This window comes from Vicugna pacos, chromosome 11 (genome assembly GCF_048564905.1).
Source record: "Vicugna pacos chromosome 11, VicPac4, whole genome shotgun sequence".
NCBI classification, from domain to species: Eukaryota; Metazoa; Chordata; class Mammalia; order Artiodactyla; family Camelidae; genus Vicugna; species Vicugna pacos.
In genome coordinates this window covers 30,002,390-30,019,171 of record NC_132997.1, presented here as the reverse complement: position 1 = coordinate 30,019,171, position 16,782 = coordinate 30,002,390, and the positions used below count along the sequence as shown (strand labels likewise).

At 49.2% G+C, this 16,782-nt stretch overlaps 1 protein-coding gene and 2 non-coding genes across 5 annotated transcripts in view; 1 reads left to right on the top strand and 2 right to left on the bottom strand.

The window, feature by feature from the left end:
- GNG4 (G protein subunit gamma 4) overlaps positions 1–8,935 on the top strand; it is a 45,865-nt gene extending 36,930 nt beyond the window's left edge. For all 3 annotated transcript variants that reach the window (XM_072971014.1, XM_072971015.1, XM_072971016.1), the window contains exon 4: positions 5,481–8,935. In XM_072971014.1, coding sequence (XP_072827115.1) covers positions 5,481–5,609 — 129 coding nt within the window. In that variant the 3' untranslated portion in view covers positions 5,610–8,935. The remainder of the gene's footprint in view (positions 1–5,480) is intronic.
- Positions 8,936–10,432: 1,497 nt separating this feature from the next.
- Positions 10,433–10,513, bottom strand: TRNAG-ACC (transfer RNA glycine (anticodon ACC)). The gene has a single exon. It is a non-coding gene; the product is annotated as a tRNA-Gly (tRNA).
- A 3,906-nt stretch (positions 10,514–14,419) lies between these two features.
- Positions 14,420–14,493, bottom strand: TRNAA-GGC (transfer RNA alanine (anticodon GGC)). Its single transcript has one exon. It is a non-coding gene; the product is annotated as a tRNA-Ala (tRNA).
- Between the last annotated feature and the right edge of the window lie 2,289 nt (positions 14,494–16,782).

Here is a 16,782-nt window from a genome sequence, read left to right as displayed (position 1 = left end):
AAGCATTTTTTAAAAATTGGAGGAGGAGGTATAGCTCAAGGGGTAGAGCACATGCTTAGCCTACACAAGGTCCTGGGTTCAATCCCCGGTACCTCCTCTAAAAATAAATAAGTAAACCTAATTACCTCCCCCCACCAGAAAATAAAAATAAAATAAAACATTAGAAGAAAGAAGACATTTACAAGGATTCACCTTGAAGCATTAGCTCAGAATTTAGACGAGAGGCAGAGACCTGTAATGTCCTGAGGGTTCTGCGCGGGATAAACGGCACGTGACCTCTGGTGTCGGAGTGCGTCCCAAGTTTGACCTTGTGAAAGCTACAACTGCGCCCTGGGGCTGCACCCTGACTGTGCTCCCGACTGCAATCCTGCTGTTTTCTTGGGGTGGAGGGAGGAACTGGCAGAGGCATCAAGGATGCTTGCAGTTGATTCCAAGCAGTGTTGTTAAATAGACCGGGGTTGCTGAGAAATAGGTGTGGGCCACTCTGCTCTAGATGCAAAGGATAAATGCGCTGGGTGTCACAGCCAGAACAGTAATTACGTCATCTGTCTTGCCGTGGAATGTGACTTAGTAATTGCAGTGCTTTCTCCCATCATTGAGGCTTGTAATTAAAGCACAGCTAACAGGACTGCATGCTAACTTGGGCAGTTTTAATCGCCTCTTTTACTCTGAAATGTAACGGTCAAATTCCGCAGTTGTTCCCAGGCTGCTGATTGTCTTCAACATCTGTTGTCTTGTAACTCTTAGCAGTTCAGTACCAAGAGAGGAGGCAGGAATAATGCTCTGGGCATCGGTACCAGAGGACTTCAGCCAGAGTAGACGTCAGGCTTGATAAGAGGAAGGGAGTTTTAAGTTTCCAACCAGAATACAATTTTCTCTTTGAAAGCCAGTTTTTTATTTTACGTTTCAAAGGTGGCCGGTGTTCATGGGATTTGGCCGTGTCTGCAAACCATATTTCACATGCACTGAAGGAAGCGTTCAATCATGTAAGTCAGTCTAGGGCTGATTAAGAAAACCCTCCCCTTCCATCTCAGGAGCAGGTTTACATTAATTCACGCCTGGATACTAAGCTGTGCATTAAGGTGTGGCCTTCCGTGCGGCAGGCTCATTAAGATGTTCATTACGTGTATTTATCTTTTCAGATCCCATTACAACAAACTTCAGGGGTTAGCCAGGAACAAGGGGACCTTGGGCACTACATGAAATAAGGCTGACGGCTAAGGTGGGAAAGGTGGAAACCCCCTTCCGTTGCAGGATGACCTAGGCTCCCGTGTGCTGTGTTTTACCGGATTCGCAGGAACAATAACCTTAGTGCATCTAGGAAATCAGCATGGCCTGGAGCCGGCCCGGAGCCACACACCGGGCCTTCCGCGGGGCGCTAATTACTCGGCGCCGTCACCGCCGTGGCTGCGATGTCGTTCCTGTGGGACAGGCGCGCGAATGGAACTCCGACCCAGAGGAGCATCGTTATACCTCAGCAAACAGGCCTGTGGCCCCAGAACAACGGCAGCAAAAACAAAGGGAGACAATCTAAGAACAGCTTGTTTTCTTGAAAGAAAAATTGTGGCGTCAAGTGCGCCACCTTTGGAGGTGATAGAAAAATGCCTAAATGAGACCGGCTTAGAGCTCAGCCAGGCCAGACATTAGCAGCACAGCTGCCAGGCAGCCGAGTGGGGAGCAGATGCACTGATGGGAGGCAGGAGAGCGACCCGGCCTGTCTCTCCCCCACGAGGCCGTCCCCCAAAGCCCCATTTTTCGAGCCCCTCCTCCCACGCCCTGGCCTGACGGTTGGCGGTGCAGCGCCCCCTTGTGGTTGCTCTCTGGAAATGACTCGTCAAATCCACCCTCCTTGGAGGTTGGCGAGCATCTGAACAAGGAAACTGATCCAGGGAAGGAAGCTGTCATGATAATTTAGCAAGCCACCTTCGGACTGGCTGCGTCGTGTGGTTGGAGGCCAACGGAGGCACATTAGACATGTTGAAGTGTTTAATCTGGGCACATACGGAGTCGCGTCAGGAAACACCAAACCAAAGTAGTTAGCCGCCGTTCACAAACAGCAGGCGGAAGGCAGGGTGTTTAGGGGGGAGATGCTGAAGCCACGCCACGCTGTTGTTTGATTGGTTTAGCTTAAGCGGTTGCTTTATTTGGGGGCACCTCGTGGGCTCTTTGTGACTGGTTGGTCTTGAGCGTCACTTTCTCAAATTTGGGCACATTGACTCTAGCTGACGAGAATGTTCCAGGCCACCGTACAGTCTTCATTAACAGTTAATCCTGCGGCCGCTATAATGCATAGCTTCCATGCTCAGACTGCTAAGCTCCAAATTCCGGCCTTCTCTCTTACTAGACATGAGACCTTCGGCAAGTTTCTTAACTTTCAGGCCATGGTTTCCTCATCTATAAAGTGGCTTTAAGAATAGGACTCAGAATGAACTATATGCAATAACTTGTAATAACCTATAATGAAAAAGAATATTAAAAAGACTATATGTATGTATATGTATGACTGAAACATGATGCTGTGCCCCAGACATTGACACAACACTGTAAACTGAAAGAACAAGACAGGAATATATATGTGGAACTAAATCACTGCTGTAAGTGAAGACAAACAGAGAAAGACAAATATATATCACATATGTGGAATCTAAAAAAACGATACAAATGAACTTACTTACAAAACAAAAAGAGACTCACAGACACAGAAAACAAGTTTACGATTACCAAAGGGGACAGGGAGGGCGACGGTGAATTAGGGGCTTGGAATTAGCGGACGCACACTACTACGTATAAAACACATAAGCATCAAGGTCCTACTGTGCAGCACGGGGAGCTACAATCAATTTCTGTAGTAACCTATAGTGAAAGTGAATATATACGTATAGGTGAATCACTACGCTGTACACCAGAAACTAACACATTATAAATCAACTATACTTCAATTAAAAAAAAAAAGTCACACTAAAAAAAAAAAGGAGACTAGTATCTAGAAGAATTAAGTGAGGTAATACATATAATGATGTGTTAGCACAGTGCCTGGCGAGTAAGAAGCACTCTGTAAATATTAACCGTTATTTTAATAATGGTTGTATACAGCCGTCTCTTGAACTGGCTTAATACGGACCTGCCCCAAGAGGGGATCCATTCTTGGCATGCAAGAAAATCGTGTTTCTGGACCCAGAAGGCTGGGACTAGCATCAGGATAAAGGGGGCAGGTTTACCGAGGTAACTGCCCCCACATGGAGCCGGGTGGGGCACTCAGACACCCCTGTCTCCCTGCCCTGGTCCACGGTCCCGCGGTGGTGTGCAGCTGTTCTTTTGTGATGTTTTAGCACATGGTGATTATTACAGTAACTTTAAAATTTTTTGAGTCTTCTCAGTCAGATCTCCAGAGGGCAAAAATCTTGCCTTACGTTTCATCTATATCCTCTCAAGTCGCTAAAACAGTATTTCCCAGATGAGATAATGAGGTTTATAGAGAGTTCAGAATCAAGGGAGGCAGGTCCCCCCAAAATAAAGGGGAAAATGGAAACCAGGAAACTAGAGAGGGGGTGATGGTCAGATCAGACATTCTGAAATGAGCCACGTGGAAGAGCTCCCCGGTGTCAGGGGCGGAGGCCTAGCCGAGCCGAGGGGGCAGGTGACTGAGCAGAGGAAGGTGGTTGTTCCAACCACGCCACCCTCTTGTGGGTGCTGGTCTGAGCATCTGCAAAGACCAGTTTGCTGTGGTTGCCAGAAGAACCTCTGGGTGAATACAGTGCCCTAACATGGCGGCCACGGAGGAGACCCCATGCCTCTCTGGGCACGGGAAGAAGCCGGGGGTGGCCAGGAGGCAGGTCATGACCAAGGCAGTCAGGGGAGAACACTTGGCTTGGGTTCAGAAGGGGGCAGATAGCATGTGGCATGGTGGCGCAGTCCCCTGGGCTCCGTGCCAGCACGCGGCTGCCCTCACTGCGTGATTCTGATTCTCCTGTGCTCTAGTCCCCAGTGATGGTTTCACAGGTCCTCTGCAGGCCTCTGTCTGTGGCCTCCACCGCCCCTGGGAGATTCCTGCATGGGCATCCACATGACTGCAGACTTCACTCTCATTCCCCCCAGCGTGCATTTACTTGGAATCTAAAATACTGCCACACTGCTCTTAGAGCTAGAATTGTAGCCTGTTGAGCGTAAAGGGGACCTTGGAGAGACCTAACTCTCCCAGTTTGACCACGGGGGAAACTAAAGCTCAGAGAGTTTGAGCTGCTTACCTAAGGTCACCCAGCCATCTTGGGGGCAAAGATGGACCTGAAAGCCTGATGCTCATTGGCACCCGTTCTCTCCATTCCACGCTCCCCGAAATGCAGGCTTTGTCAAGATTTTGTTTGACGCATCTGGGCTACTTTCAGTTGCTTTATCTGAAGGAAAAATGCGTTACCTATCTTGACTAGGATTATTTGGAGGATTCCAGCCCCTGCGACCTACACGTATTTCAGATGAACAGTTCGATGAGTTTTGATAGATGTATACACCAATGAAAGCACCACCACGATCAAGATGGCTAACATTTCCATCACTCCCCAGGAGGTGTGAATTTCAAATTCTCAGTTTATCCCTTCCCACCCTGGTAACCATAAGTTTGTTTTCTGTGTGAGTCTGTGTCTGTTTTGTAGATAAGTTTGTTTGTGGCCGTTTTTTTAGGTTCCACATATAAGCGATACCATATGGCATTTTTTCTTTCTCTTTCTGACTTACTTTACTTAGAATGACAATCTCCAGGTCTATCCATGTTGCTGTAAATGGCATTATCACATTCTTTTTTATTTTTTTATGGCTGAGTGGTATAAATGTGTATAAATATACCACATCTTTTTTAAAAATTATTTTATTTATTTTGGGGTTTTTTTTGGAGGGGGTAATTAGGTTTGTTTGTTTAACAGAGGTACTGGGGATTGAACCCAAGACCTCGTGCCTGCTAAGCACACACTCTACCACTGAGCTATATCCTCCCCCTGTGATGTGCTTTAAAAAAATTTTTTTTAATTGAAATATAGTCAGTTACAATGTGTCAGTTTCTGGTGTACAACAAACACATCATTGTTTTCATATTCTTTTTCATGTGTGCTTCTGTACATGTTCTGTTGAGAAGGGCCAGGCGTCTGTGTTGGTCATGACATGGACTGCAATAAAACAATACCAGCAGTAATAATCATCAGTACCCTCACTCTGGTTGGTGTGGGCCAGCACTCGGCTTTTTTGGTCTAGAAGCGGTTTAGCGGAGCAGTTGTGAGCTCCTGGCCTGGAGCCTGGCTCAGCACGCAGCTCAGAGCAGAGTGAGGCTGTCTGGACCCCCCTGCGGGCTCCTGGCTCCTCTCGCGGTGCTGATCTCACCCTACCCTGAGGGCGACCTCTCTCTGCTTCACAGGCAGGTTTGCACACGCGCTCTCCCCAGGCCTCGGACCCGCCCCGAACCCGCCTCTAACCCCGCCTGTGCTGTGTCCCCCCAGGTCTCCCAGGCGGCGGCCGACCTCCTGGCGTACTGCGAGGCCCACGTGCGGGAGGACCCTCTCATCATCCCAGTGCCTGCGTCGGAAAACCCCTTCCGCGAGAAGAAGTTCTTTTGTACCATCCTCTGACTCCGCGTGTTACCGAAGTATCTTCGTAGCCTCCCGGCAGAGGCCGCGCGTGCTCCTCGCTGCAGGGAGGCCGCCCACCGGCCCCTCCCGGACCAGGTCGGCCCCGCCCGCCGCGGCGTCTCGTTGGTTTTCGTCATTGGCGTTCGATTTCAGTTTTCTTTTCGTTTACATGCGATTTTCATGATTAGCAAAGAAAACAGACATTTTTGTAGCCAAATAACGAGTGTGCCAAGTCAAAATAAGTGTGGGTCCAAGGGCTTAATTTTTTTTAAGCATCTAATTCCCGAGTTCACATACGTCAAGTCTATGCACTGCAGTGGGTCATTTATGGAGGAGGAACAAATGTACTCCACAGTCCCCCATTCACAGAAATTCAGGGTCAGGTTAGAGCTCGCTGACCAGCCGAAGAATATGGGTCAAGTTTCCAGCTCTCGAGACAGCCGTTCTGGAAGCTTTCTGTTTCCCGCTCTTCCGTCTTCCTGCTGAAAAGCAAACAGCGCACATCATCGGCTGGTCTTCTACACATGCGCCCTCCTGGGGCCCAGACCCAATTCCCACTGACCGTCACCCGTCACTTCGGAGGTGGTCCTTCTACAAATGTACATGCTGGGCGGATGCTGCAGAGCGCTTAGCCGTAATCGTCACACGGTTACGTCTGTTTCTGTGCTCCAGCCGCGTGGCCAGGGAGACCATCTCCCCTCTCCACAGGCCACCTCTCCCTGCTGCATCTGTCCTGGCTTCTCCCCTGTAGTTCCAACGTGGGCTGCGTTACCAAGGACCCGCTCGGGGCGCAGCACTGGGCCCTGCGGGGGTTCACCAGGGCGGCTCCAGCCAGAGGAGCGAGGCAGGGCAGCGGCTCACCAGGCACGATCCGCGGGTCGGAGCAGCCCCATGGATCCACTCCTCTGACAAGGGATAAATGCCCTGAGTACAGCTGTATAGAAGAGGGAAACCGAGGCACAGAAGGACTATGCCGTTTCCCTAAGGTTGTAGGTGGTAAGCGGGGAGGCTGGGCCCTGAGTGCAGACAGTTGGGCCCCAGAGCCCAGCCTGAACCCCTGAGTTACCCCGCCTTCCAGGTCTGCCTGTTTGCAGGTAGGTAGGCAGACATGCAGACGACCTGAGCCATGTGCCATGAAGCATCATCAAGAGGGTCCACCCGGCACCCCACTTCTCTCTGCAGGAGCAGGCCTGTCGGGCCCGTCTTCTGAGAGCTTACAGAGGGTGACACATGGCTGCCCCTGTGAAAGGCTAGAGAGCTCTTGTTTTTCTGAGACAAGCTTGCAGACCCCACCGAAAACAAACTCCTACTGTCCCCGAGAAAGGAAGGGAAACACACCACAGGAGCAGAGGGCGCTTTGTCCAAGTGTGCTTCTGTTGTTTGTTTGGAAACTGGGAGCAGCAGCTTACTGTATGATACAGGGCAGGCCACTGTGTGTCTGGAATGTCCCAACCTGCAAATCAGGGGTGATGGTAGTTACTCCTCCTGCCTTTCTGTCTGGGACAGAGGGCGATGCGACGTGGATGACAGCTCTGATGATCATTTAAAACAAATGCTCTCAGTGCCCAGTATAGTACAGGGAAGGATGAATGTATGACTTCACAGATCCACAATTCAGTTGGAGGAATCGTGTAAAATTGCCTACAAAGAGGCAAATGTAATTTTCCGATCAGTTAATGACTTGCTACCCTTGCTAGACGGTTTCAGGACGCTTTTATTCTCGGCTGCTTTGGCTAAAACCCATTCTTCGTTTCGTGAAAGCTCCCTGATAATGCCAGTGTCGTTAGGAAGCTGTGTGCTCAGACGGTCTCGGAATTGTATGCTGTCCGTGATAAATAGACTTCGCAGCCTCCTCTGTTTCGGTTGATGACCAGGCTGTCTTTATTCTGTGGTCCGTGTCAACATCATTAACCTGATAAAGCAAAAGCACAATCCATAAAAGCACATTAGAGAGGCTGACAAAGTGGGACAGCCCAGAAACTGGCTAAATCAGGTCAAGAAAAAAAATGTGCTTCTGGTCTTAACCAAACTTTCTCCCCTTTGTTTTCACTTTTTGCTGCCCCTTCAGATTCTTCTCTCCCTTTCCCACTTTCCCCTTTTCCTCCCCTCTTCCTTGCATCCCTCCATGAGATGCTTTCTCTCCTTCCGTGACACCATTTCCTTCCACACCTACGGTGTTTCGTGTGGCTTGCCCCTTCTAATGTGTCCCTTAAAGGCAAGTTCAGGCACATGGGCTGCGAGATATGCAAACGTGCACACCAGCCCCTCCCCTCCAAGTCGCTGGGAACTGATGAAGTGGGGTGCACCAGTTGTCATTCGGTGTTTCCAGCTTGGCTGTCTAGCACCTGACCCCTTTCCTAAATGGGGAACTCACCCCTTATGTATAAATTGGGTGGGATACAGTACCCCCTCCCACTGTGGTTGCTGAAGTGGGGGAGGGCTTCCCTGTCTCTCAGGTGCACCCCCCTTTCCCAGCACCAGAGTGCCCAGTGACCAGGGCAGGCTCCTAGGACTCCCATACTTGGGACTGTGAGCTCAGAGCTAGTGACACAAACATTTAGGGATGCTGAGATTCGTTTCATGAGAGCTGCAGTGGTCGGGGTGGCAGTGGTCGAGCAGGGGAGGTGTCTAGGACTGGTAGGCTGCAGGGATGGTGTGTCCACTGGTAACAATGTCGAGGGATGGCCAGATCACAAGCAGACCATTTCTGCTCCATTCTTTGGCCCCACTGAGCTGCCTCGGTCCTTACCCAGGTCTCCTTCCCAGCTTTCTGTCAGTTCTCTGAGCCTCCAAGCTTCATCCAAGAAATTCCCTCCTCTTCCACAAAATAGCCTGGGTTGAATGTGTGTGTCACATGACCTAAAAACTCCATTCCCAAGTGAACAGAAATGTGTATGTATTTTCGCCAAAAGTAGGGTACTAGAATGTTCTAGAAGCGCTGCTCATAATAACCCCAGACTGGAAAGGACCCAGGTGCCCATGTTGAATGGATAAACAAATCACGGTGTGTCCGCACCATGAAGTCCTGGGATGCTTCGGCAGGTGCACACACAACATCTCACGAGAGAAGGCAGGTCCGGGAGCGGGTGGTTCCGTGTCTATCAAGTGCGAACCCCGGCAGGGCTCACCTCCGCTGTGGCAAGCAGGGAGGTGAGTGACTCTGGGGGCCTGGTCACCGGAAGGGCACAAGGGAACTTCTCGGATGTTCTGTTTCTTGGTCTGGTTGCTGGTTACCTGGGTGTGTCCAGTTTGTGAAAATTCTCCACGCGTGCGCCCTTTTCTGTATCGATGTTGTACTTCAATAAAACACTGGTTTTGTGGCTATCCATTGAGGCTCTTATGGTTTTCTTTTCCTTTTTGCCGTTTGGCTCGACTTTTTACTCCTGCTTGGGTGTAACATCATTCGCGGGGCATTTGAGTGTACTTGACAACACGCTGAGATACGGAATACTTACAATCCACAGGCTGTCAGCACAGTGTAGACGGTGGCCTGTGAATGGAGTATGTGGGTGCCTCACATGGAATCTGTGTCTCTGGGGCGGACAGTGGGGAATCCTCCTGGGGCTTCCCGCTTGGCCCAGCCTCTCTGTAAACGAGGCGGGTGACATCTCAACCTCTCCTGCCTTCTGGAATGAATGGAGGGGCTGGCCGGCCACAGTGACACCACCTCTGGGGAGGGAGCCGCTGCGGAGGCACCAGCTGGCTCTGCAATGTTGCGTCTTATGAACAGAACCCAGTCTCCCAGGCTGCCTGACCCGTAGACACACTGAGGGAAACGTGGCTCCCTGGACCCTGCACCCACCCACGGGGGTCCTGGGCCCCCTTCCAAACCTCTGATCAATGCTGAGGTCCCCGGGGCTGTCTCCTTTGCTGTCGGCTCCCACGTGGCCCCACCAGCTCCTTCCTGCAGCTCTGACACGTTGAATCCCCGGGTGATCACAGAGTAGCTTCATGCTAGGTCTCCTGGGACAGGAGCCGGCTGGTCTCCCTTTGATTCTGAGCACCGGGCCCCATGGAACTCAGCAACAGTCTGCATGGTCAGCCACCACCCTCCCAGGGAGCCGAGGGAGGGGAGCAAACCAAAGGTCGGCAGGAGTTTTGTTCTGGTGACTGTTCAAATTTGAAATGAAAATCACACGAGCAACTCATGTTTTGGCCTGAGAAGAAGACGGGCTGTGGGTGATAGAATTTACCTCCTCATCCTCTCCTTCCGCTCTTCATGGTGGTGAGAAGACACCAGTTTTTATGGAGGCCCAGAAGGATGCTCCCTGTCTGCTGTGTTTCAGCTCCATCTCCTGGGGTGGGGTGGGGGCACACCTTGTGCACACCATGCACCGGGAAGCAGTCCTCACAGCACCTGTCATTGCTGCAATTTCACATCAGTGCACGTGGTCACTCGATGCCCACATGCGTCCCCCACTACCACGCAAACCCCGTGAGGGCCGGGGTGTCACCCTCAGCACCTGTCACCTGGTCCATGAGAGACACTCAATAAGCATCATCCCAGTGAAGCAGTGAAAGTCACGACCAGTCCTTTTGTGCCCCTGAGTGCTTCCCCTTAGCTAGGCTGCAGACCAGGGTGAACCAGCCCTCTGAAGATGCTGTGAAACAGTAACCAAGGGAAAGAGGGAGGGAAACCATTAAGTGTTTATACGTGGATAATGTATTGAAAAAAAAGACACGTACTCAGTGAAGGAGTTCACTTTTTTGGGTGGGGGGGATGATTAGATTTACTTATTTATTTCTTAGTTTTATTGGGTAGAATTGTTACAACTTGACTGCACATGTACAATATGGCGCACATACACATTGTATATATTTAATGGAGGTGCCGGGGATTGAACCCAGGGCCTTGTGCATGGTAAGCACACACTCTACCACTGAGCTATAACCTCTCCACCCCTGGAGTTCACTTTTTAATCCTCACAATTGTGTTGCGAACCTAATTATGCTCATTCTGCAGATACATACTCCTCCTATACAGATGAGGAAGCTAAATTTGAATGAAGGGACTTGCCGGAGATCAGAGAAGTACTGAGTGACTGGATTTGAATTCCCGTCCGTCCTCCCCACTTAGCACCACCATCACAGTGCCTGCCCGTAGGCAAACCGAGGAGTCTGAGAACCGAAAGACTCTCATTCCTCCAGCCCACACTTTTTTTTGAAAGCTACTAGGGAACCAGGGGGCACTGTCTTGACTTTATAGGATGGTTGCCCTTTCTGGCCATTTAAAAACCATAAAGCACCTGCATGCTATAAATACACCTTCACCCCGTGAGGCTGACCACTGGGGTAATTGTAGTGATTCGGGCCGGGGAGGGTGGCTTCTGGGTCAGCTGTGAAAGCACAGCTTGGAGAGGGAGGAAATGTGGTCCCCTGAAGCCTGAAGGGAATGTTAGTTTAGTTCACACCTAATGCCTGTTGTTCGGCGCAGGCGGAGTGAAGTATTTCCGTGAGAAAAGTGACCTGTTATTAGCATGGCCAGGTGTGTGCACAAGGACTAATTCTCTGACTTGTCCCTTCCCAAGTGCTTGGAAAATTCTTACCATTTACTTGGCGCTTTTACATTTTTGTTATATTCCTATTTTTTGTTTTTAAGTTAAAGTAAACTTCACTTAACTCAATGTTAAGTATAAACTGACCACCGGGCAGAATGAGGGAAACCACTGCCCCTGGTGACGGCAGTGCTTTGTAGCTGATGCCACTTTTTTTTTTCACGTGTTTTTAATTTTTGTTTTTTATTGAAGTGTAGTTGATTTACAACATTAGTTTCAGGTGTACAGCAAAGCGATTCAGTTACACTTACATGCATTTTTTTCAGATTCTTTTCCATTATGTTCCTGCAAGAAATTGGGTACAGTTCCTTGTGCTGTACAGTAGGTCCTTGTTGATCAGTTTTATATTTAGCAGTGTATATATGTTAATCCCAAACTCCTAACTTATCCTCCCCTGCCCGTTCCCCTTTGGTAGCCATAGTTTGTTTTCTGTGTCTGTGAGTCTATTTTTGGTTTGTAAATAAGATCTGAAAGAGAAATATGATATCACGTATATGTGGAATCTAAAAAAAAAAGATATAAAGCTATTCTTTTTTTAACAAAGTATTTTTTTAATCCAAAGTCATCTGAATTCTTTTTTAAGCCCATTTAAAATATTGAAATACAGTTGACTTATGATGCCCACCCTTATGGCACATATTTCCTAATCAAATAACGTAGTTTCATCTCAGTCCTTTCTGGTCTCTAACACTCAAACTGCGCTCAAAGGAAAAGGCAGATAACATTCCTGTTCTCTACGAGTCTCAGGGCCAAGACTGTCTGCAGGCTGTCATGGTCAAGGCTGTCCCAGCAGGCGTGGGATCAGTGGACCCAATGGAGATCAAGATCCCCATTTTAAGGGGTTAGGAAGGTGGGATTGTCTACACTGAGATCCAGAAACAGACTTAGGTTCTGTGATGCTACCTAAGGCTTATACAACTGGGGGTGCCCACTTTCACAAAAGGAAAATACCAGATTACAAATTAGGTGCAAGGACTTGGCACAGACCTTGAAGCTTAAGTGCCATCAGCTTCGTGGTAAATACTCCATGTCTGCCAAGACTTGAAAAATAAGTAGGACTTAGCCAGACGAACAGCTGTAACAAGGGAGAGCGGACTGAGGACCTGACAAATGCAGAAACAGAAGTCTGGGGCTGGAGGGGGCATCTGGGGGCTGCAGGCCCCTACAGGGCCCTGGAAAAGGAGCTGGGGATGCGGCCAAGGGGCAGCTGAGAGGGTGATGACGAGGGGCCTGCTACACTGAGCCAGCGAGTGTGAACTTTCTGCCAAGGGCACCAGAGAGCCACAGAGAGTTTGGGGGTGGGGGTGGCACGGTCTGATTTGCAGTTTGGACCCTCCCGGCCACCACAGTGGGGAGGGGGAAACTGACAATCACGTGAGGACCCCCCACCTCCATGTTCTCTATCCCCCACTTAAGTTTTAGTTTAATACAGCTGCTCCCATTACAAATACAAATCTTTTCCTCTTAAGGCAGCTCGTGCTCATGGCCATGTGCATTTCAAAAGCAGTGTCTGTGACACTGTCCCCGAGCAGCCCTCCCTCCACTCTGTACACAATAAACAGCCCCCACCCAGCGTCTGAGGAGGTCCTCGGCAGAGTCGTGAGCTGTTGTGCTTTGAAACCCACGTGAGTACTGCTAAGGAGAAAAAAACATTCGTGACTCTTGGGAGTTTATTCCAGGGCCTTGACGCCAGGTGTAGGGATGGCTGCCGTGGGGTCCTGCAGTCGGAGAGAGGTTCAGCTCAGCTCCGAGGAGAGCTTGGCCAAGTGGGAATTTACAGCCAAGCAGCAGGGTGGGGTGCAGTGGATGGGAAATTACTAAGAGGAGCCATCAGGGGTAAGTAAAGGGGTTCCGGCTAAACTGGCCTAACAGGACTCCTGCTGAAGGCAGGCCAGGGTGACCAGACCTCCCCTGGGGATGCTGCGGGGGTGAAGATCAGATATGGAGGAGGGGGGAGGGTTCTTGCAAAAACTGGACAATGCAGAGACAACAAGAAGGCCAAAGAGCAGGCCTTGGTGAAAAAGAGTTCAGGGGAGCCAGAGTGGAGTTTGGTCAAAGAGAGGCTGTCCGTACGGAAGCTGAGTGACCTTGGGGCCGGGACATGAACCCTCACCAGCCACATGGCCCTCAGGTGTCCTTAAGGAGCTGAGAATCCTCTTACCAGGAGGAAGCAGATGGGTGGAAAATGGAGAGAGAAAGAAGCAAAGGGCCCAGGACCTCCCTCAGGTGTTTCCCATGTTTGGGGTGGAGGCTGCTGCCAGGATGCGTGGGAAAGCAGGTGATGCGGTAAGGTGGGGTGCTCATGCGCAAGGCCTCCGCTTTGGTGTTTGCCACCTGCTTCCCACGTGGGCTTCCCCCGGGCCTGGGAGGCTGAGCTGGCCGCCTGGTGGAGTGCAGTTCCCGAAAATCAAAGACACCTCCACCCCAACTCTGCACCCAGCAAGGTGGGCTCAGTGTGTGTGTGTGTGTGTGTGTGTGGTAAAAAACATGTAACATAAATTCACCCTCTGAACAACTTTTAAGTATGCAATACAGTATGTTAGTTACGTACACATTGTTGTACAACTGATCTCTAGAACTTCTGCATTTTGCATGACTAAAATTCTACACTCCCCTCTCCCCCACCCCCGCCCCAGCCCCTGGCAACCACCGTTTTACTTTGTTTCTATCTATGATTTTGATTGGTTTAGATACATCACGGAAGTGGAATCATATAATATTGTCCTACTGTGACTTGTTTCACTTGGCATAATAACATGCTCAGAGTTCACCCATGTTGTAGCAGAGGACAGGATTTCCTTCTGTTTCTAGGCTGAATAATATTCCATTGTCCGGACGTACCGCAGTTTGTCTATCCAGTCATCCCTCGATGGACGTGAGGTCACTTCTGTCCCTTGACAATTGTGAAGAGTCCTTCTATAAAGACTTGAGGCATCTGTCATAGTGGAGGGAGCTGTCAAGATTACTATTACAGTCAGCATGTTATACTGTGGTGCTGAGTTTCTCAACATCACTAACTATGAGAGAAATGCAAATCACGACCACAGTGAGGGATCATGTCACACTGGTCAGCATGGCCATCGTTAAAAAGCCTACAAATAATAAATGCTGGAGAGGGTGTGGAGAAAAGGGACCCCTCCTGCACTGCTGGTGGGAATGTAAATTAGTGCAGCCACTATGTGGGGTTCTTTTAATAGGTTTATTTACTTTATTTTTATTTATTTTTTGAATGGGGCAGGTAGTTTTTTTTTTTAATAGAGGGACTGGGGATTGAACCCAGGACCTCGTGCATGCCAAGCACACGCTCTACCACTGAGCTGTACCCTCCCCCTGGTATTTGTTAAATGACTGAGAAGGAGTTAACCCTATGAGAAGTGACCCGACGTGTGAACATGAAGTGTTATAAGTGAGTCCTTGTTCTCTTTCCCTGTTAGAGTTTATGTCCTGTCACTTTCTCCTTTCTGGTCTGCATGAGCTGTGCTTCAGATCTCCATATAACATTTCACCTTTTTCTCCTGTGACCTCGAACTTGCACTCAATCTGAGTCCCATCTCCCTGCGAACCCTTCCTTAAGCTTCCCAGGGCTGGTGTCTTCCAGCCGCCCCGGGCTTACTTTTGCCGTGATGCTGATCACGTTACTTTGTGATCGTTTGTGTATTAGTCCGTCCGCCCACTAGGCTTTGCCTCGCTAGTCTGTCCACTCTTGCCGGCTACAGGCGAGATGCTCCAGTCAACATTTGTGCAGGAGGGAGCAGAGGCAGGGCTCGGCATACAGCCTCCTTCCTCTTGAGCTTCACCGTTATCCTGTGTGCCTTTAGAAGCCCAGCCTCTCCTGAGCAGAAGACACTCCAGCCCAGCCCAGTCCCTCTGAACACGTGGGCATCTCGTGAGAAGTCCAGGTAGGGGACGAGGACAGTGGCTCTGTCCCTCCTCCCATCCTTCTCCCCACCTCACCCAAGAGTCTTGGCGTGTGTTCTCCAGCAGCTCGCTTCTTCCCTTGAATCATATCAGAGCTCCTCCTGGAGAGTCAAATGAGGCCAGGGAGAGGCCTTAAAGTCCTCCCTGAGGCAAGACAAAGAGAAGAGAGTCCATGTGTGTCCATCAGTTCAGAAAGCCGAAGTCACCACGGATCTCTTTGTAAACATCACGGGATAAATACATGTGACAGCAGAGCAGCTGTTTCCCTCATCCCCATCGGGTTATCTTTAGACCAAGGAGCTTGCCTGCCCTGCAGGGTCCTCTGGGCTGTGTCTGCATCACCATCCCAGTCACTCTGCTCACAGCTTTGCAAATGTGAAATGCCTGACACTTTCATGCCACCCTGTCCCTTTGGACTGCATGAACCTCCCTCCTGATCCCTCCACTCGTAGGGTGCAAGGTCATGGGATTAGCCCGGCCCTGACTGGCCCAGTCCCCTTCCCTCACGGTCTGAGGGAATATATATATATTCCCCTTTTCATTTTCTTTTCCATTATAGGCTATTACAAGGTATTGAATATAGTTCTCTGTGCTATACAGTAGGACCTTGTTGTTTATCTATTCTGCACATAGTAGTTGGTATCTGCAAATCCCAAATTATCCCTCCATACCCCCCATTTCTCCCAGTAACCACAGGTTTTGTTTTCTATGTCTGTGAGTCTGTTTCTGTTCTGTAAATAAATTCATTTGTGTCATTTTTTTAGATTCCACATATAAGTGATATCATATGGTATCTGTCTTTGTCTGACTTACTTCACCTAGTATGATCATTTCCAGGTCCATCCATGTTGGTGCAAATGACGTTATTTCATTCTTTTTTATGGCTCAGTAGTATTCCACTGTATGTATATATACCACATCTTCTTTAACCAGTCATCTGTTGATGGAGGTTCAGGTTTCTCCCACGTCTTGGCTATTGTAAATAGTGCTGCTTTGAACATTGGGGTGCATGTGTCTTTCCGAATTAGAGTTTCTTCCAGATATATACCCAGGAGTGGGATTGCTGGATCATAGGGTAAGTCTATTTTTAGTTTTTGAAGGAACCTCCATACTGTTCTCCACAGTGGCTGCTCCAAATTACATTCCCACCAACAGTGTAGGAGGGTTCCCTTTTTTCTGCAGTCATGCTAGCATTTATCGTTTGTAGACTTTTTAGTGATGGCCATTCTGACTGGTGTGAGGGGACACCTCCCTGTGGCTTAGATGTGCATTTCTTTGACTGTTTGCAGTACTGAGCATTTTTTCACGTGCCTGTTGGCCATTTGTACGTCTTCACTGGAGAAAGGAAACTAATGTTTTCCAAGAACCTGCTAGTGCCAAGTGCTTTCACATATGTTATTATATGTAATTTTTCAAATGTTCTATGAGGTAGGCATTCTTTTTCACATTCTACAGACAGGGAAACTGAGGCTCCGTGAAATGAAGTAACTTATCTGAAGTTATAATTTGAGTAAGTGACAGAATTAGGATTCCACACCAGATCTTCTGACTTCATGAGAAACACCACTTCCACTGCCGAATACTTCATAGAGATCAGATGAGGTCGCAGGAGCATCTGACTGCCGTCCCCACAGAAGGTAATTATAGGCTTTGTACCCCAGCACTGGTTAATCGGAAGAAAGAGATATTCACCTCATTGT